General features: G+C 41.8%; 1 protein-coding gene across 2 annotated transcripts; it reads left to right on the forward strand.

Moving 5' to 3' along the window:
- The first annotated feature begins 2,676 nt into the window (after positions 1-2,676).
- pax3a (paired box 3a) lies at positions 2,677-20,819 on the forward strand. Of its 2 annotated transcripts, none has more exons than XM_079348769.1 (9): positions 2,677-3,047; positions 3,666-3,901; positions 4,411-4,540; positions 4,654-4,797; positions 13,423-13,622; positions 14,169-14,334; positions 14,440-14,663; positions 18,358-18,621; positions 19,681-20,819. In XM_079348769.1, the coding sequence occupies exons 1-9, from the start codon at positions 2,963-2,965 to the stop codon at positions 19,696-19,698; spliced, it is 1,467 nt and encodes a 488-aa protein (XP_079204895.1). In that variant the 5' UTR covers positions 2,677-2,962; the 3' UTR covers positions 19,699-20,819. The 2 variants fall into 2 exon arrangements, with proteins under 2 accessions (XP_079204895.1, XP_079204896.1); XM_079348770.1 differs by having other exon boundaries at positions 14,443-14,663.
- Positions 20,820-21,089: the final 270 nt, after the last annotated feature.

Consider the following 21,089-nt stretch of genomic DNA (forward strand, 5'->3'; position numbering starts at 1 on the left):
CTCACAGTAATGGCATGTTTCTCTGGAGAATATTAAAGTTAGACACATACTGTTTTTCAGCAGACAGTTTTTAAGCATACTAAAACCTTAATAAGCCATATGAATAAAGGAAATGTATGTTAAACTTAAAGTATTATTCTGTCAAGCTAGAGTCATGCTTTTTTTCTGCTATACAGTTACAGCGTCTCTTACAGTAAAGAATGCATGACGGACTATTTTAATTTTTAGTTAAAGCTTGTTAGTTCAGCAGTTTACATTCTGTAGCTTATGTTCAAATAATCACTGTTTAATGTTAATCATGGGGTTTTTTCCCCACATGGCCTCGGCATGATTTTACAGTGGATAGGATCTATAGGCCCACAGGCAAGATCAAACTGCACGTGTTTGCCCTAAAACTGACTTTATCTTCAGCGAATGCAGAGCTAATTACTCTGTTTCTTTTCTCAACATGTAAGATTGGCTCATTCTGTGCGTATTCCTTGTAAATGCAACACTTTTTTTTCTGCTGCCATATTGGTCTTTATCTTGATGCATTTTGTCCACCACTACCAGCAGCAGCACAGCACATTTCTGACTCAGCTTACCACACTAATTGATTTGACATGCTGGATCCAATATCCTTTTCATGATAGTCAAACTCTACTATGATAACTTTCTTTCCCCCCTCCATTCCTTCTTTTATGGATGTATAATGTTTCCACATGATCTGTCTCTCCTTTTTTCTGCATGAAGTCTTATAGGAGGAATAAAAATTAATTCAGCCACATGCTGAGGGACACTGACATGAAAGGGGGGGTGGGGGGGGGGGGGGGGCACTTCTGCAAAAAAGCTGGGCTAGGTATTTCACCATTTTCATGGTCTTACAAAAAAGTGTGATTTCAAAAACTTATTCATATTCTTTTAAACATGTTCTATTTATTTCTCTACATGACGTTCTGACGATTCTTTTCTGACCCTGTTATCTTAAGCCAATCATTTAAAACTTTGTATACATGTAAATGATTGATTGCACGCTCTGATGACGTATCATTGTGTCTAGGGAGTTGATGACCATGCCTGTCAATACAAAACAGGTTGTTTTTGAGTTTCCAAACAGAAAAGGTCAAAAAGGTCCTATTCCTGTGGGGAAAAGCAAAAAATCATCGGTCTATTAAACACGCCTAATTATCATCATTATCACAACTCTACAAGCTCCATAGAAGTCAACTGATCCCTCATGTGCTTCTATGTGTTCATAATCTGCCATTTGCACGGCTGTGTTACACTGCCGTGTGGCAACACCACATGTCCGTAGAGCTATTGTTGTATTACCGCAACTTTTAGATGTCGATGAAGAGCTTGTGCGTGAGCTGTGACGGTTTGCAACTCGTGAAAAAGAAAAACAGATCGCCGCGGAGAGATCCCCGACATGCTCGCCATACGTGTCCCCAGACTGTCAGCTGGATGAAACCCTCTTTAAAGCCTCCCCAATGCTCCGAAATCAATATTACAAACAGAACATTTTATGGTCAAATGTATTTTTTGCATACATAGCCCTAAGGAAAACCAAGTAGGTAGGGTCAGAGTTTATTTTTTATTTTTTATTTTTTTTTATGGAAAATGGACACTGACACACTAGAAGGTTATCCTAACACAATCATTTACAGCGTAGGTAACTCCACTGGCACAGCTTCACCCAATGGTGCACTATTTACTTAGCATCAATATACTTAAATCAACAGTTTTTTAAAAATTAATTACGATAATAATAAGAAAGAGATTAATAATAATAAACCTAATATTGATAGGTCTAATTGTTATCGTCATCGGCGTAGTCATGATAATAATAATAATAACCATAACAATAATACAATTGAGAACGTGCTTCAGTTTTGCCGAAGTTTCACAGGAACTTTTGCGTAACATGAACACCTGAGTCGCCACTGTAACAATGTGAGCTCAGTAATCTAACATAAACATGCGTCCTGTTTTTATCTGCTTTTCACCTAAAAAAAATCTTCACGTGCTTTCTTTACATGTCGTCTATTTCATCATTTAAAACATTTCCAGTAATTTGTTGAGAATTCCAAAACGTAAGGCTGGCAAAAGCAAGAGGTTTGAATCCTTCTGATAATTCGGCTTCGTTTTAATTATTAGCTGGAATCAATCTATTGTTTCTGAGTAAATAAGGTTATTAAAGTAGGACGAGAGAGGGAGAGTTTACATGGGATAACTGACTTTTCTGATATACAGTTAACGTCACATCATTAGTAGCTACATTAAGGCCAATGAGTCTATATACTGTTTAATATTTTCAAACCTTACTTTTTTGTTATGTATATCTCATGAAGCCTGATCAACCTGCATTCTTCTCTTTAATGATACAGTCATGTTTAGTTAACTTTAATTTGCAATCCCTACAACCCTCGAAGCCTGTAAGAAAATAAAGAGTAAAAAAGTTTTTCAGTAAAAAAAGGAAAACGCATTCAGGCCTGTCGGTGTTTAAATTGCGTTATTAAAGTTTCATAGTCGCTAAAGTTTCTTTCGCGATAGCAGAGGCGTTTGACAAGACGAGCTGACCTCCTGAGGTCAACCCAGACATAGTAGAGCTCGTGCTGTCCAATCACAGAGCTCCTCCGGCCCCTGAATGTCCGGGTCTCTGACCAATCAGGATGCTCAGTGCGGAGACAGAGGGGGACATCGAGCACAGATAAAGTGTTTGACTTCCATCCATCCTCCCAAAACATCTTCTCAGTCCACACAGAAATGTTCGAACCTGTACTTTAATCTCACTTTCACCCGGCGCACACTGACCTCTGGATACACGTCAAGAACAGCTCTGGATCCATCCTATTTCTCAGAGGAAACACGCGCTGCATCGCGTCTGTTTTAGAACAGACAGAACGTATCTCGTGGGATTAAAAGGGACGAGAAAAGGGGGCAGCTGCCTTACAAACGGTTACCTGACAGAGGGTCAGGGATCATGACAGCACTAGCAGGAGGTTTACCGAGAATGATGAGACCAACGCCTCACCAAAACTACCCACGAGGAGGATACTCTCTGGAAGGTAAGACACAAACACCAGTTGCTGCGAGCAAGTCGGATAACCCAACTGTTAGAAAAGTTGGCTGGAGTTTTGAGAAGCTTTACAATTGCATATTATTATTATAAAGTAATGTATCAATCTGTTTACATAATTTTACAAAACAACAGAAGCATATCTAGGGTCCAGTTATGCTTAGGCTAAATGTCCAGTTGCGACATTTTTTTCGATCTGTATTGTATTTATTGAATCGCAAATTAAGTAATGCTATTGTAAATTTCCGATTCTTTTTCCACCAAAATAGCTATCACTATATTTCAATTATTGGATGAGTAATTGTCGACAATTATTTGGCTCTCTTCTGCACAAGAAAAACTATTCTAGCCTAATTTACTCATGATCACGACACACGTTTCGAGGCTAAAAGTTAGAATATAGTCTAAATGCACTGTACTTTAAAGTATACTTTAGTTAGTCTTTCATATCTAATATTTTGTTGAAATGTTGGAGTGCTCGTGGATGCAAAAAAAGTTTGTGTGTCTGCGGCAATTCTGTTAAACAATGGACAATACATTACAGTACTGTAGACTTGAAGCGCATCTGTTTTACACCTACTTATATGTCCCATGCCATACTGTCCAGTGTCCACTCCGTTAGGACAGGGTCGAGTCAACCAGCTCGGTGGCGTCTTCATAAACGGCAGACCTCTCCCCAACCACATCCGACATAAAATTGTGGAGATGGCGCATCACGGTGTCCGTCCGTGCGTCATCTCCCGCCAGCTGCGCGTGTCCCACGGCTGCGTGTCCAAAATCCTCTGCCGGTACCAGGAGACAGGCTCCATCAGGCCGGGGGCCATCGGAGGCAGCAAGCCAAAGGTGAGAAGCTGAGATTTTTGATATTATCTTCACGTAAATGTGGAGAAAAAAAACAAACATATTTGTCTGAAATTCTTTTGAAAAGAGTTACCTAGAAATGGGATTTCAACTCAATAACAGTGAGTTTTACAGTATTTAAAAATTTCAGCAGAAAGAGGATAACTGTCACTGTTCTGGAAATAAAGGTTAAAAGCTAAACCGACACATGAAGAAAATATTAAGGAGATAAATTACAACTTTGATCGTTTGAAGTATATCATCTCAGCGGTTTAAGAACGTTTGGCTTCCACATTATTCATTTTACAAAAAGAAAAACTTGTGTTGGCTCCCCAGTCCATAGACCTTGGATCAATTAACAATAATAATAATAATAATAATTAATAATAACAATAACAATAATAATAATAAATGATAATAATACATATTTTTATTAGTAGTAGTAGTAGTAGTAGGAGTATAGTAATAATAATGTAATTAAACAAACTCTCCTGTCTTTCTTATCAACACAGCAAACTTCGTCTCCAGAAGTGGACAAGAAAATCGAAGAGTATAAGAGAGAAAATCCGGGCATGTTCAGCTGGGAAATCAGGGACAAATTATTAAAAGATGGGATCTGCGACAGGAACAACGTTCCCTCAGGTGGGCGAAACTTTAAAACTATGTATACACGCAATACTATTTTGTTTTAAGAGACATACAGGACACCTTTAGTTTTTGTTGTCTTCTAATGTATTTAATCTTATTTCTTTAAGTGAGCGCTATAAGTCGCATCATGCGCTCTAAATTTGGTGGAGTGGGAGATGATGATGAGGATGATGAAGAAGTGGTTAAAAGGGAGATGGAGGAGAGTGAACCACGAACAAAACACAGCATCGACGGGATTCTGGGAGACAGATGTAAGTTTTCATTTTGATCAATTCAATCTTCGATGTGTGCACTTCATTTCAGATTAATCAATTATTATCATTTTATTATTTATTGGTGATGACGATAATAATTGCTGCTACAATTAAATCAATTAGGCCTACATGAATCATAACTCCAGCAATGTCCCCATAGACCTTTGCCCACAAAAAAGTATTAAACGAAGGCGTTAAAAAATCTTTTTTTTTTTTTTTTTTTACAAACGTGTAGGGTTTTTTTTTTCAAGCGGATAAGCAAACATTTGTCTACCTTCCAAGCCTGAGAAACTTTGTTTTTACGCACAATCGGATACTTGAGGATGAACTTCAGCGCACAAAGCAGGGAGAGTCCATTGAAAATCACACCTCAGTTTGACGAGCACAAAAGCCAAACTCCGGTTAGCGGCTCAGTGGTGTACAAAAAGACGCCAGCGCCTTTCAAAACGGCCAAAGAAAGGGAGAAAAAAGTGCGCTGACAAAAGGCCGCGAGAGGACATTATGAACCCGCAATGAGCGATGAATTATTCAGGGACACCAATGGGCCCAGTGCGACCTGGTTTATAGACTGCTCAAAAAAGTGCCAATTTGCGTTTTAAACTGCCTAATGCTTACAGTTCGCCATTCAGGGAACGGGGAGGAAAGGTGCAGAGTTTATTCAAACACCTGTTGATTTACGACCTGTTGGATGTGCGCAGTGTTACCATAACAGGGAAAGTTGCTTATGGGGAAATAATGCAGTCTGTAGTTAATTATTTACTTCGAGGGAGAGAGTAGAAGTGTTTTGGAAAAGTCATGACGAACAGATTTGATTCTTTGTAGAGATGTTGAATGTGTTGTTTTGGTGCTGATTTGTTCTATATCCAAGCTAGATTTTAAATGAACATTTAATAAACATGTTAAGCAGCTGGAAGGGGGCTTCTGAATTCTGTTAATTTTGTTAATCAAATTGTACTGTGCCGTTAGTTTTACGCACGGAGTTTTTGTGCACAGTCTTTGCGCATGTAAGCGTGATGCCTCCAGCCAGTGAACGCAGGGAAACCCCTTCTCTTTCCCCTCTTTTCTCCACTAGATTAAATCCAAACCTTTTCTTTCTCTCCACTTTCATCTCTGACACAAGTCCGCCCCTTCCCTTTCGACAAGGGTGCACACATTCATGCGATATCTGTGGGCACTTCCCTCTTTTTCTTCCAGGCCAGACCAGAACTTAAACTAATTTCTGCTAAATGTAATAACAAAAAAAACCCCAAAACAACAACAACAAAAACATCGTTCCCATTTTATAAATCAAACTAGAGGATAAAATATGGCTAAAGATTTAACCATCAGAAAGCATGTGGCAGTGAAAAAAAAACACAAAAAAACATTTGTGTTATTATTCAATAAAACACACATAAGCTGACATTTAATTACACACACACCTCAACAACAATAACAACACATTATATTAACTTTTTTTTTTTTTTTACATGAAATCGGTGACATCCTATATGCAAACAGCTCTGAGGGAACTTTCCCCCATTGATATACAGGACAGCACTATTTCATTCTTGTGTCTCTTTGTGGAAGTAGTTGTTGTTTTTCTCTTTTATAGCTCTTCATTAGAATGTGAAAAGACTGCTTCGGGGACTGAGAGAGTGTCTTCTGGCCAAATATTGATTAAGTAGGTGTTTGCAGAGGCTATTGTTGTGCCAGAGAGAGGCCTGTTGCTCTCTGCCCCTTTCTCTTCTACCACTATTGTTGGCTTTCCTTAAGTGCTCAGATCAAAGCTGACTCATTTAGATTTATTTGTCTGGGAAAAGGGACTGCTAAGGTTTGTGGGATAAAGTAAACTAGGCAGCACTAGGTCTGCATGGCATTAGCAAGTGGCTGGAGCGTTGTGGGAAAAAGATATTTGTTAGGATGGATCTGATGCTAAGTTGTTTACTTTTTGTTTTCCAGTGGTAGAAAGTGTGCAGAATTAAAGCAACATGCATGAACGAGCTGCAGCTTGAGGTTTGTTTTAAAGATTGTTGGTGGTTTATCAAACTTGCACATAAAGCAGAGGAAGATCCAATAATACGTATCAAAAGAAATCAATTTTAATTGCAAAAATCATGGCAAGAATATTTGTTTCTTTTCAGAGAGTGGCTTTGGATTAATTGATTGCATCCCTCTCTCTCTTTTTTTTTTTTTTTTTTTTTTTTTTACTAATGTTAGCCTCATTTAACTAATTAAAGTAACCACAGTCATGAAAGAGGAGCAGCCACTCTTGCAGGATTCATTTATGGCCATGGGGGTGAAGAGAGAGAAAGACGAAGAAGAAAAAGAAAAACTCAGAAATACAAACAGTCAAAGGGATAACTTTTCTTTAAAGGGAGTCCTGCGGTGCCAAACTGAATGAGGCCAGTTCTTTCAAATGTGCCATGGTGAACGCAGTCAACATGTAATAATTGGTTTCATTGAGGTGCATTCCAACAATCTGCTGCCATTCTCCTGCCTCCATTGTCTGTAGGCAGGCAAATAGCCAGAGGGACAGGAGGAATCAAGTGCTGACAAAACATGAAAGATTTAGCTGCTTTTGTCAAAGGAGCTGAGTGGGACTTTGTTTGTGTAAATAAAGTGGGTTACTGGCTCCCCGTGACTTTGGCATAGGGGAAATTCAGAGAGTGAGGAGGGTAGATAAATCATATTTGTGTTTATGGGTTTGCCAGGTTTTAAAGCAGAAAAAAAATGATGTTGAATTATTTTTTAAGCTCAATAAACATCTAAGGGGAGATGATGACGGCAGCAAACTTCCACGAGCAGCATTGTAATCCAATTTGAAAGTTCAAAACCCTTATTCTCAAGAGAAATCTAAGAATAAAAATAAGATTTCCCTCGCACACGAGCAGTGAGAGAAACCGAGCCGCATGTCGATGACCCACAACTGCAAACTGAGAGGTAGATGTTGGATTTCTTGCAGCTCTTGTTGCATTTTCACAGTGAACGAGTTAAAAATAAGAGGTTTGAAGGAGACGGAAGGTCTCAATTCAACCAGAGGAATGTCTGCTGTAGCCACATTTCCATTTTGCTCTCAGGCCTGGATAATGGACAAATTTATATGTGGGCCTCACTCCACGCTTCCCTTTGTTATTTCCTTTGTTAATAGTGTTTATAATACTAGTTTGGTTTGGTGGGCTGCTGAGCACAAGTAGATAGATAGATAGATAGATAGATAGATAGATAGATAGATAGATAGATAGATAGATAGATAGATAGATAGATAGATAGATAGATAGATAGATAGATAGACAGACATTTCTAGAAAATGCTCAAAACTTTCTAAGTTCCATGAGCATGCCTCTAAGTCTCCATTCTCAAAAAAGAAAGAAAAAATCCACACTGGCTGATCTGCAACTGAATGCGGACTCTATGCTTCATTAAAGCCTCTTTCTCTATTGGCACCCTCATTGTGATCCCCCAATATTAATTCAAAGGACAATTAATGAATGCAGGCCAACTTTGAAGTAATAGGCCGGGGTCCTGCCCCGAGCCGGCCCCTCGCCGCTGATGTACTCTCCACATTCTCCCAGCTAACCCCAGAGACACTGTGAAGTGAGTGAAAGAGAAGCATCGAGCAATGGAAGGTCAAGGAGAGGAGCCCCGGCAGAAAAAGAACTCTCTATTTCCTTGGAAGTATTAGCCAAGCAAAACTCTGTGATGGGGAGGATAAAGGAGTGAGAGGAGAAAGGGTCGGGGGCGAAGGGGCTCTGCAAAGAGGAGCACAATGGGATAGTTAATTGAGTAAAGCCAGACAGCGTTGTCAATCACTTAACTTTGTTTAGCCTCACTTTTTGTGGAGCTGTTTCGTCCAGCACATTGAACATTATGGACACGCCAGCACAACTCTGTTGCCTTTTTGATTAATGTCTTTTTGCCACTCTTTAAACAAAAACAATCTAAAAAACAAAACCTTTCAAATGTTTAATTTTTTTTTAAAAGCAAGGCAAGGCAAGTTTATTTATATAGCGCTGTTCAGACACAAGGCAATTCACAGTGCTTTACAGACATAAAAACAGAAATACATTAAAACAAAGCTTTAGGAAAGAGCACTCCAAGTTACATCATTTATTTCCTACTTTGTCCAAATAGGCGTTATGAAACACAAGAGTTTTGTACAACACCATATAAAATCTAAAGAAACCCTTTAACTGTTTTTGTATAGGGTAAAAAAAAGGACTTGAGGAATGTGAAGATGGCTTCTCTCTCTGTCTAAGTTTATTTGCAGGGTCAGTGGTGGGCTCGTCTTTTTTTTTTTTTTTTTGCTGCAGCTCTGTGCAGTAGCTGTGAAAAGGTCAGGGGCTAACCTGGGGTCACATGACTGTTAAAACTATCAGGCCCCAGGAAAAGAAGGTTACAATAATGTTTAGGAGAAGATGACATCTGACTGACTTCCTAATATCTCACCAGGGTGTCAGTTCTGATTTAAAAACCTATACTTTAAGGTGCTATTTGCTGTGATCAGAAGAGAGTATGCTGTTAATTCTAAACAGGCAATTGGTTTTGATGTAAGTTTGGCCTAACTGCTTTTTTTTTCTGCTGAGGTGTAACTCTGCTTGTTGCTCTGCATTTGATTGGAACGTGCGGCAGACCGGCCTGTTGCTTCGTCCCTGCGTGGGCTCTGTGCCGTTGCTTTGTCCATGCCCCAAGGGTGGAAATGCCACCGTGAAACTGTCACCTAACCGCACCACGGTGGAACTAAATAATAACCACCACACACTGGGCACACATAATAGCCATTTGTGCCTTTTTGTCACTCCACCAATATTGGACAGAGATACATCTTTCAAAGTCATATCGTCGGCTATTTCTTTGTCCGTTAAGTGCCTACCTCCTGCGCATATTCACTCAATTTTTGTCCGTCCATCCTATCATCAGCTCCCTCTCTATTTTGCTCACTATGCCCCCCCCCCCCCCCCTCTTTTCTCAGGCAGCTGCAGGTTCCTGGGGGCTCTTTAGCAAGTCAAGTGAGCAGCCCACTCACTCCCATTTTTCCCTTAACTGTTAACCCCAGCTGAGCCCATAAGCTGTCAGTTAACTATTCTTTTCCTCCGGTGCATCTGCTCGCCCTGGCTCTACATGGCGTGGCACTATTTTATTCAGTGGCCCCGGCTCACACTATGCACCGTCGCCTGAAAAGGCCCAGATCTACTTCCCTGGGCAAATAACTAGTTCATTTGTCTCTTCTGCCCTTTGTTTTCTGTTGCGAACACATGTCACCAGCTCAATTACTTTCTCTATTAACATCCCCTGGAGGAAGGGCTAGCCAACCCCTTGCAATACCAGGCTATAAACTGGCCCATATGCTCCACTTCTCTTTCTCTTTCTCTCTGAGGAGGCTCTTCATCCCTCACCCCCCTTATTTTATTTTGCCTCACTATTTTTGCAGATTTTTATTTTTTTTTAATAATGTGTTTTATTCCCCCCTGCACTTTTTTGTCGCTGTTTCCAACTCATTCAATTTTTTTTACTGTAATTCAAGCTACATGAATGGATTTGTATCCCAACGCTTACTCATACAAGGCTATGTGCGCCTGTGCATGTCTCTTCATATTAACATCTCTAGCATGGATAGGAGGGAGATGAATGCTTGGCAAAGGCGAGCCCTGGCCGATATAGACTATGCGGTAAACAAGAGCAGTCTTTCCTCTCGCAGTTGGAGATCTTCTTGGGTATTTTTGGCCTGTATGAGGCATTACTGCTGTAGGTGAAGCTAATGCAACTGGACATTCCCCAAGTTCACATCTGTGACCTGCTAGAGTTTATCTTCCCTGCCTGTCAGTCTCCTCTCTTGGTCGATTAATGGTTCTGTTTATCTTATCTGCGCTGCTGTCTTTTTCCTGCATGTGTGTTTTTGTGTGTGCAAAATTGCACCTGTAAAGGTTTCTTTTTATTTCAAAAACTCTAATGTACAAAACCTGTTGAGTTCACTTGTTGAATACTTCACTCCTTTAAAGCATGCTAAATTCCGGCCCTCTAAACGATGTTAAATAAATCATCATACTTCCAATCTACTATCTAAGCTATCTTGTTATGAGTTTATTAACCTACATCTTACTTTGTTTTGAAACATCTGCTTTATAGATGATTCTGCAGCAGCCCCAATTTCCGTTGGAGGGATAATAATCTATCTTTTTATTAAGACTCTTGTCCGAGCCTCAGCCAAACAGCAAGTGGCTATGGAGCATTTTCAGCTCCCTGGCGCTTTAGCTGCAGCGTAAAATTTGATTTGGGTGTTTAAGTTAGGAGGTCGAGGCCTTCCTTTGTGGGTTTTAGTATCCTCTTCTGCCGTTTGTTGCTGGGAATGTGTGGGAACAACGCTCTCTTGGGCAGTGGGGCCGCTTCTGCATCAGCGTGCCTTAAGATCGATCCATAGCAGTGGTGTTAGAGCCTTTTTTTTTTTTTGTCAAAGATGTGGATGCAGCAATGGATGAATGGAAGGGACAGGCTCTCTCTCTTTTTTTTTTTTAAGAATGACCAGCTACACCCCCAGCACCCCTTCCCCAGCATCTTCTTCTTCAGGTGCCTTCAGCCCCATCTCCTCTCCATGTCAACCTCTTCAACTCCCCCACCCTCCCCCCTTAGCTTGGTGCCCCTCAGGCCATGGAGGGAGGGGATGAAGGGGTGCTCCCCTGCTGTGCCCCTCCTCAGCCCCCAATGGCCCTTCTCTGGACCCCTTTTGTGCCCCCTCTCCATCCCCTTCCTCCCACCCTTCATTCCCCCACTCAGCCCCTGGCCCTACAGCCTCCCCCCTCCTCCAGCCCCCGCCTACTCCCCTGCTGGGCAGGTGACAGGCCCCTGAATGCAGGCCCGGGCGTCCCTGATGGCTCCTACAGATGGAGCGTGGTAATCGGCCCAATAGAGCCCTGCCACAGGCTTTTCCCTGCTCAGATACAAAGGCTTGGCCACATCACTTCCAAATAAAAAAAAAAAGAGACAGAGAAGAGTGCGAGAGGAAGAGAGCAAAAGAGAAAGCGCGAGCCAAAGGATGACAAAAGCAACACTGTCATGTGCCATTAAGGGAGAGTCTGTGACGAAGTGTTTTCTAGTAACTAATAATAAAAACCGAGAGAGAGGAAAAAAGAGAGGGACAGACAGAAAGGGAGTTAAAAGAAGAGAGATCCACCCCCATCCTGCAGTTAACATGAGTTACAGTGCCAATTGGAAGCTTTCTCCTCAGAGGATTTTATGAGCTCTTCTTCCCTCTCTCAGGAATCTCTTTCTGTTTCTGCGCTGTCATTGGTTCTTCTTTTTCTTTCTCTGCTCTTCCGTCACCAAAATGGTATTAATCATACGTGTAGTCTTCTCCAATGGTATTCTTTATATGCTGATGAATGAAAACTGCATTTATAAAGATAAAGAGTATATTTAAAAGAGAAGAATCACATTATGTTCATGCGCTGCCCACTTTTCCAAAGTCAGAAAGCTCTTTAACCATCCAGCCAATCCTCTGTGCCTCTTTCAGCCAGTGTGACGTCCTTGGTTCAAATGTAATAAAGAGGTCTTCTCAGCATCAGAAGCCTGTGTGCCAGTGGTCCCCAGACCACAGGTATTCCCAGGGAGCAAATCCGTGTGTAATGCCTGGTCAGACACACACTGGCAACGGCACAAACATTTCCTGCTTGGCTCCAGAGGCTCCAGAGGCAAAGGGAGATCCCCCCCCTCACTCCCCCACCCCCAGCCCTCCATGTCTGACTTGGCACTTTTTAATTAAAGCTTTAAATCTGTAGGGCAGAGTGAGCAGTCTGGAGAAAACAGACGAAGCCTTTCTGCTGCTTACACACCTGTCTGCTGCTCATTTCTTTTCTCTCACTTTAGATGTTTGCTACATGGTCGGATTGTTGAAAAGGTGCAGTGAACCTTCCTCATCAGGCTGGGGATGGATTTTGGACTGCATTTCAACTCTTTCTGTCTTGTGTCCATCTGTGTTTGACACATTGTCATGGACTTGCCTTCATTGAGTAAAAGCCCATAGTCGAAATGCAGCAGATGCATGTTTGTGAGTGTGCATATGACTGAGAAATAGATGGGTGGGGAGTGGGGGGTGCAGACGTGTAATGGTGCACAATGGCAGGCTGTCACGCTAGCTTGTGGAGCCTAATCATTATTTAATAGACGGGTAACCTCCCCCTGAAATGCAGCAATAGTCCTCTGTCTCTAGTCTCAAGCCTGCATTGATTCCCTTCTTCTGCTGAATTAGATCCCAATAGCTGTCTCCCAGTCGCTCTCTCCTGCCCTCAACTGAACAAACAGATTTAGAAGCACCTGCAAAAAAAAGGCACCAAGGGACCCTATCGCCATAATGCACAGCATGGTTAAGACCAGGAGAGACACCGTGTCCCAGGGGATAGATGCCCTGGAGCGATCTAGTCTGCTTTAATCTGTGTTTCAAGCAGCTTCTGGCGTTTGAACTCCTTAGAAACTACTAAGGAGTTTAAGAGAAGCAGGAGGACACAATCTAAAGTTGCTCTGCACCATGTGTTGTACTCAGCAGGATCTCGTGTCTCAGCCCTGCCTATATATCCAACATTTCAACTTTATTTTTTAATATTAGTCTTCAGGTTGTAGAGTAACAAGTTTCTTGGTTTCTTTTTTTTTTAGCAAGTCACTCGGATGAGGGCTCTGATGTGGATTCGGAGCCAGGCCTGCCTCTCAAGAGGAAGCAGCGTCGCAGTCGTACCACCTTCACGGCGGAGCAGCTGGAGGAGTTGGAGAGGGCCTTCGAGCGCACACATTACCCCGACATCTACACACGGGAGGAGCTGGCTCAGCGAGCCAAGCTGACGGAAGCACGAGTTCAGGTAAGAAACATCATGTGCAGACACGCTCTTCAAAATAAAAGCCCTGTAGAGCAAAGCAAATGCTTGTCATGGATTCGTGTCATGAGGGTGCTAAATTGCCCCGGGGATGTTGCCACACATTCCTTACAGCCATTACACTTTATGTCATGTCTGACCGCATTCTCCACATGTACAAACACAGACACACTGAGTCCATTATGTATGAAGATGGGTTTCTATTTGTGTCTTTTTGCCAGACTCGGCTAAAAGAAGCCATGTAAAGATCCCTGAAAATATGCCAGATTTAGATAGTGTTCTAATATCGGTTGAGAGCTGAACCAGCCCTCTGGCTATACACTCTGAACCCAGTGACTTACAGTAGCACACAAAGATGTAATGTTTCAGTCCTGCTCCAGATGTTAAGATCGCTATCAGTTTAGCTGCCTGTAATTGATTGGAGAGGCCTCAAACACACACAAATGGCCATATATGAACAAGTCAACTTATTCTATTGGGTTAGCTGATTTATTTTCCACTAAAGGATTGTGTTTCCATTCTGTCTCTCAGGTGTGGTTCAGCAACAGAAGAGCCAGGTGGAGGAAGCAAGCAGGCGCCAGTCAACTGATGGCGTTTAACCACCTCATCCCCGGTGGTTTTCCTCCATCAGCCATGTCAGGCCTGCAGTCCTACCAGCTGTCCGACAGTCCCTACACTCCCACTTCTATATCTCAAGGTGGGTTAACCCTCACATGTGTTCAGACACGAATACAGGATTAAGAATAACTTGTACAAACTGGTGACAAAGTGGGATTTTTAAGTTGTACGCATTATTCTGTAGCAGCATCCGAGCAGCCCAGCACAGTCCACAGACCGCAGCCCCTGCCCCCCACCTCCGTGCACCAAACTGGGCTCAGCTCGTCGGCCGGCTCGCAGGATGGAGGCTCAGCGTACTGCCTCTCCTCCGGACGTCACGGCTTCTCAGGCTACTCGGACAGCTTCGTGGCCTCAACAGGACACACCAACACAGTCAACCCTGCCATCAGTAACAGCCTCTCACCTCAGGTTAGATGCTACTTCTGTACTCAATTAATCATACCTTTTGTTTTTAATGCATAAAAAACCACCACAAAAATAATCCCCGTGAAACTTGACATGAAAAGCAGCTTTACACCATCCTTTTTTCTCTCTGTTTTTTTATTTTTTTTGTGGCAGGGACAAAAACTAATGCTTATATCAAATGCCGGGTCTTTAATATAATATTGTTTATTTAGGCCCGACAATCACCCACTAATAAGCACATAGTAACAGGGGCATGGAAAACTGACAGAAACCTCAAACAGAACCAGACTAATTTGTGATCAGCAGTTTGCCACTACTGCAAGTACTGTATAAAAATAATAGAAATACTTATGAACATCTGCATATGTGTAGTTACAAAAAAAGACACTTTTGTCAGTTCTGTCTCGAACAACACACAACTGTTCACTGTCACTTTATCATACCAGGAAAATGACCATTAGTCCTTCATGGAGTGTTTGAGATGCACCATATGGGCTGATAATAATACACACAAACACATACACATACACACTGCACGTGGCCTTGGAGGTGTCATTGCCGTGACATTGATGAAAACCTTGTTAGGCCAAGAAACACGGTAGCTTTCCATTTTGTTTATTTTGATGAGTTGTTTGATGAATGTAAAAATGTGGCGGACGTCAGTCTATGGGGAGGAGGAAAAGGGACTAGACATGAGGACGGATGTATGGATGTCGCATGATGACACAAATCAAAACTGAAAAGACAATTATGGTCGATTACACAGTCATCAGTGTCCATCAGTGGCTCCCCATCGGCCCAGAAGATGGACTAACAGGCGGAAAACGAGCTTTTAACCGCCACAAAGGGTGGCAGGCCCACGTGCAATGCATGCTGGGTACTAATTCCCATGAGAGAAAAATCTGAGACTCCTGTCAGGCACAGATAAAAAAACGGCCTTAGGCAGGTTTGTAACTGCATGGATGCCTGAGGATATATAATGTATACTGAAAAAAAGTAGATCTTTGTAGTTGCTCTCAGGGTGCACTGTGGGTAAGTGGTAGGTGGCATTATTGTTGCTGAAGGTATAATTGACTTCTTTGAAGATGAGCTCTAAAGGTAGGCAGGAATATTTTGTTTTCCTCCTCAGGAAATTGCCCGATGCACTATTAAAAAAATGGTTTATTCACACAGAACAAATAAAGATAAAAAGAGAGAATTAAAATAGGCAAACTATGAATATCTGTCGTGATTGTTTTATCGTGAGACAACTGACAACTAACTCATAATTTGTGGTTCAATTAATTATTTCTCTGGAGCACAACTTAAGTGCAGATCTCCCCTTCTGCCACTGAGCACATGGCTGTGGAGTTCAAACACCAAGAGGGTCACAGACTGACTCTACCTCCAATAAAGAGGCCAAAGGTGCCGTGGCCTTGTGCATGGTTTCAGCATTAACCTCATCAGGCTGCTCCGTACTGAAGGCACATCTCATCTTGCGTAGGGTTGGCAGCGGCGTGCCTGGAATGTTTTTTCAGTCTGGAATTGCAATCAGAGAATGTTCCAGTGTGTTAATTGATTGGAATGAAGTAATCTATCTCCTTATAACAGAGTGTGTAATATATGCAAATGACTCACTTTGTTGACTAATTTGTTTTAATTCATGTATTCATTGCGGCAGTTTGAATGTACATTGAGAAACAGTTTTCTCTTTTTCAGATGGGCACAGAATTAATTTTCTAATTTGAACTCCACTAAGACAGGGGGAATGAGAACTGATTAAATTCTATGACATTGATAGTTAATAAACCAAGACCCTCGCTGCCCTTAGAAAACTTTATAGCTTCAATTTCCTCCGATAGATACTAGCTGGGTCTGTTTTGCCCTAAATCCTCCCTGGAATTATCTGGTTATCTGAACTCCAGATCGGCCTTTAAGAGCTATATCTACTACTCTGTATCCAGCAGGAGATTCAGAGGTTCAGTTAGCTCCAGATATGGTCACATTAGAGCGCCGCAGAGTTTGGATATAGATAAAGTTTACTTTAGATAAGTGATATTCTTGTGTATGGGCAGTTAGCTCTGTGTTCGGAGCTTCAGTCATAGAGGTGATTTCCCTGTGGTGCGGGATCTGTGGCGTCTCACTGCTGATCTGGTGCATACCAAAGGAACCCTTTCTCACCAAGGAAGCGAGCGGCTGGGATTTGCACCCCCCCGAGACCTAATCCCCGGAACAGCCTCAAAACAGACACCATCGGTGCTGCCGTTTCAACTGCAGACAGAGAATACAAACTTTGGGGGTCGTCGTGAGGAGATATGACTTGAAACAATGAAAAAGGATCTGAAACAAGCCACTAGAAAAACCACAGATTATAAACGATCCCGAATTTAGAGATTAAGAAAAGTATTTGATTTTAGGATGCATGTTATTATAAAGCTTAAAAGGATGGATAGCATGAACTGTTCAAGAGAAACATGTATTTGTTGGTGAACAGATAAAAGATTTTCCAGACTTTTTCGTAAAAATCAATCAAGGTTTAGTAAAGTGTGTGTAAAAAAACTCTTGTAAATTTCGAAGAGATAATATCCTTAGCAGTAAGATGGTTTGGCGGTACAGCGCAACGATATGTTTGACAGATGTGTGCAGTTCCCTATAACAGACTGTAAATTACACAGACACCTGAGATTGCTTGCTATCAAATGGGGAATCCCTCATTTTTACACCACACACAGCAAGCTTTTTTCTGCTTTCCCTTTTTTTACAAGGTTATTTGTCTCGTTCTTTTTTTTGTTTTTTTGTTTTTATTGCATGGACTGTAACTCTTGTTACCTCTTTAACTTCTTCTTCTTTTTTTTTTTTGGACATGTTCATGACTTTGCTTCTCACGCAAACCTGTGTGCAGCTGTTCACGATGTATCAGCGATACCCCTTCAACCCCCTGACATCAGAGCAAAAAATGCTTATATTACACACGACCGCGCACACACCTACTGTTAAATACCCCCGTCCACGCAAAGACGAGGTAGCCCTCACACACATACATAAACACACCCTGCTCTTCGTTCCCACGTACCCTTTGGCCTCTTCACCCTGGCCTCACAAGGACACGGTGATTTTAGGGCATCAGGAGAAAGTGAGAGAGGAAAGATAGACCTTAAGAGAATGTGTATTGCTCTGAAGAGGATCTCAAATTCTTCTTAAACACATCAGATCCTCACAAATGTGTTGTTTACATACCTTTCTTTATTAATAATCATCAAATCCAGACTTTTACTCTTTAGACAATTTTTTAAATTTTTTATTTTTTTTTGCAGGCTTGAAGCTCGTACTTCCAATAAGAAAAATAAACGAATAACAAATTCTTCTCCTCATTCTTTCACTTGCATTCACATCAGCCAGCTCTGGTTAGCTAGAGGATTCAACTCTCCAGACAGCATCAGCTCCTCAATCAGTCAAGCAGAGTAAAGGAAAACCACATGTGTAAGGGAAGACAGTAATAATGCATATCTGACAATGAACAAGGAGAGGGCCCACACAGCAGCCCACCTAAGTGGAATAAAAGACTGAATGGTGTGACAGCAGATTTAGTTTGAAAAACAATAGAGCAAATAAAATTGCTTTGTTTTTTTGGGTTTTTTTTGTTTACTTTTGATGTGCTGCTATTAGAACACAAGCTCAGTTTTTTAAATACCCACTTTCTTCTCATGTCTCCCCTCAGGTCATGGGCCTATTGAACCCAGGTGGAGTTCCACATCAGTCCCAGAGTGACTTCACCCTCTCCCCGCTGACCGGAGGACTGGAGCCTAACAGTGGCATGGCTACTAGTTGCCATGGTTCCCAACGTCTAGAGGCTCTACAAGGCCTGACCAGTATGCCCACTTTGCCTAGCACCCAGTCTTACTGCCCACCTTCATACACTACTCCAGCCTACGCCGTGGACCACCATCCATCCTACCAATATGGACAGTACAGTCAGAGCAAGGTATGCTGGGAATACGAAACTGTGTTTTACTGTTTTAAAAAAAGGGCTGTATGGAATAAAGTTAAAGTGTGTTCCAAGACTTTAACTTCTGCATTTTAGTTTCAGTGTCCTATATGTGATTAGGTCTGTTTAGTTTACATTCTCAGTCCTATATGTTAATTGCACAATCCCCTCTGATGAGCCTGCTACTCCAATCACCCGCCCAGTGCTGTAATTACATGAAGCGAGAGCGCTCTAGTGGCCAGGCACCCTCAGTTTACATTACCGTCATCATGCTATCCACGTGTCCTGATTCAGGGGCCTGTGCGGGTCCTATCCCCACACACGCATTTTACTCACTGTCCTTTCACGACCCCGTATGATGAGCTCGCCCATCCAACCCGCAGTGCAGCTCACTTAGCCATGTAATGACCCCTGTGTAACAGAGATAGCCGCCCAAATGAAAGGAAGGAGCCACTTCCCAAAGCGTGTTTGACAGCAGGGAGGGGTGGGGAGAGGGGTGGCGGTGGGGAGGGGGGGGGGTCATAGTGGTGTGTTGTTGAGGCTGATCTGAGGTACACTTCCACATGTTGACTGGCCCATCAGTGGCAACATCTTGATGTCATTAATTTAGCCCGTCCTGGGAGAGACGTAGCTTTTGGGGGTTTGGTGAAACGTGTGTGTCTGTGTGTATATGTATGTGTGTGTTACTATGTATAAAAGAAGGGTAGGGGGCTTTTTAACAGGGGGTGATTATGGCCGTTGGCAGGCCTGGATTAGAACCATGTGTCCCACTGGAGGTCAGATTTAGAGTTGTTATTGATCAGTAGAGCAGAACCAGAGATCCAGGCTACGGCTCTGTCTTAGACTACTTTTGCCAACCACGTTGTGTTCAAAGAGAATCCCAAATGTATTTAACCTCTTTTATTTTAGGTTTATTATCTCCTCTAAAACCTCAGTTTGCTTTCTCACCTGTTCTCATCTGGTCTCCAAACACCCTTTTCTTTCTGTCACCTCTCTTTTAACCTGAATAAAACACAGACAATCTCTAATCCTTCTTTCTTTCTCTGTTTTCCTCAGGTGCCTTTCATTATATGAAACCCCCAACATGCTCTAAACAGGAGGCTTCCCAGCCAGTCTGACATTCATTGCAAGAAAACAACCTCCCCCCAACCCTAACATGCTGCCTTTGCCAAGCCGTCCCAGCCCTGAGGACAGCAAAACACAGCGAGAGAGAGAGGAAGTGAAAAAAGTTGGATGGCTCAAGAGGTTTTCTTCTCCAGCAAGAGAACTAGTCGAGATGGAGGTGTAGTGATGCAGAAGTAGTTGTGGGGAGGGGGGGGGGATGACTGGAAAAATTGGGACCAAAGCAGCACCCTCTCCTGTTACCTGGCAATATTTGCTTTGCTTGTACGTCACATCATGCTCCAAGGACCAAGAACGATTCATTGGCCACGCTTAAAGAGGAAAAGAAGAGGGGTGGGGAGTAAATACATTCAAGATTCTGTATTTGATTTAGGTAATAAGTGGAGATGCAAGTTGAGGTGGACTTTGTAAGCCCCAAAAAGCTTTTCTTCATTACAATGTCTTAGGAAAAATTATTTACTGTACATTGATGTGACTTTTGTATCAGACATTGGCGATGACTATGTGACCACACCGAGATAACTTAGCAGAAAGGCATGAACCCAAGGCGGAGTGGAGTCAAAGTGAAGCCACTGCAACCCCAAAGAAAGTGCAATACATTCATACCTCATGTGTTGTATATTAACAACAAGGATCAAACGTCCCGGATAATACCCTGAAAAATATGCTCTCTCTCTTTCAGTTTCATTTATTTGGGTTGTGCGCATAGACCAATCAGGGGAAATCACCAAGCAATGAAAACTAGTAAAGGTAGCTGTGATGTCATTATGCCAAAAATTCTCTGCCGGTGAATACATTATTCAGTTTGACAGTTAATTTTATTGTTTTCTTTTTTTTTTTGCATGTTTTAATTAGTTTTCATCAGGAACTTGCAAAACATGTGTTCCATTTCTTATTTATTTAGTGTTTAAGTGTTATGTCTCTTCTGTGCTCCAGTAAGTCTTACACTATGTTCAGTATACGTTTCCTCTTTTGTATGGTTTTCATTTACATTGGCGTAAGATGATTTTGTTGTAAGACGTTTTGTGTACAATACAGCACTATTTACTATTTATAATAAACGGTTTAAAAAATGCAGAAAACATTTGCTTGAGTGGGTGTCATCAATGGTATCTTAAAAAGAAACAGTCTTTATTTAAAGTATGCTGTTATTGTTATTATATTATTTTATTTTATTTCTATTTCCTATTTTGAAATGTTCAAGTCAAGAAACAAATGAATGGAAATAAAATGTACACTACAGGCCTGTAGCAACAACAGAAAACAGAGCTTTTGTTGTCATAGAAATGGGGAGTTTACATTACATCCAAAATAACAACTTCAATGCACTGCCATTTTTAAAT

This window comes from Symphodus melops (assembly GCF_947650265.1).
Source record: "Symphodus melops genome assembly, chromosome: 7".
Lineage (NCBI taxonomy): Eukaryota > Metazoa > Chordata > Actinopteri > Labriformes > Labridae > Symphodus > Symphodus melops.

Bases quoted from the DNA above. Each gene is read 5' to 3' on its own strand.
- pax3a (XM_079348769.1), top strand. From the start codon at position 2,963: ATGACAGCACTAGCAGGAGGTTTACCGAGAATGATGAGACCAACGCCT. The intron at 13,623-14,168 runs GTAAGAAACATC...TCTGTCTCTCAG, and splicing joins TGACGGAAGCACGAGTTCAG to GTGTGGTTCAGCAACAGAAG. The intron at 14,664-18,357 runs GTTAGATGCTAC...GTCTCCCCTCAG, and splicing joins GTAACAGCCTCTCACCTCAG to GTCATGGGCCTATTGAACCC.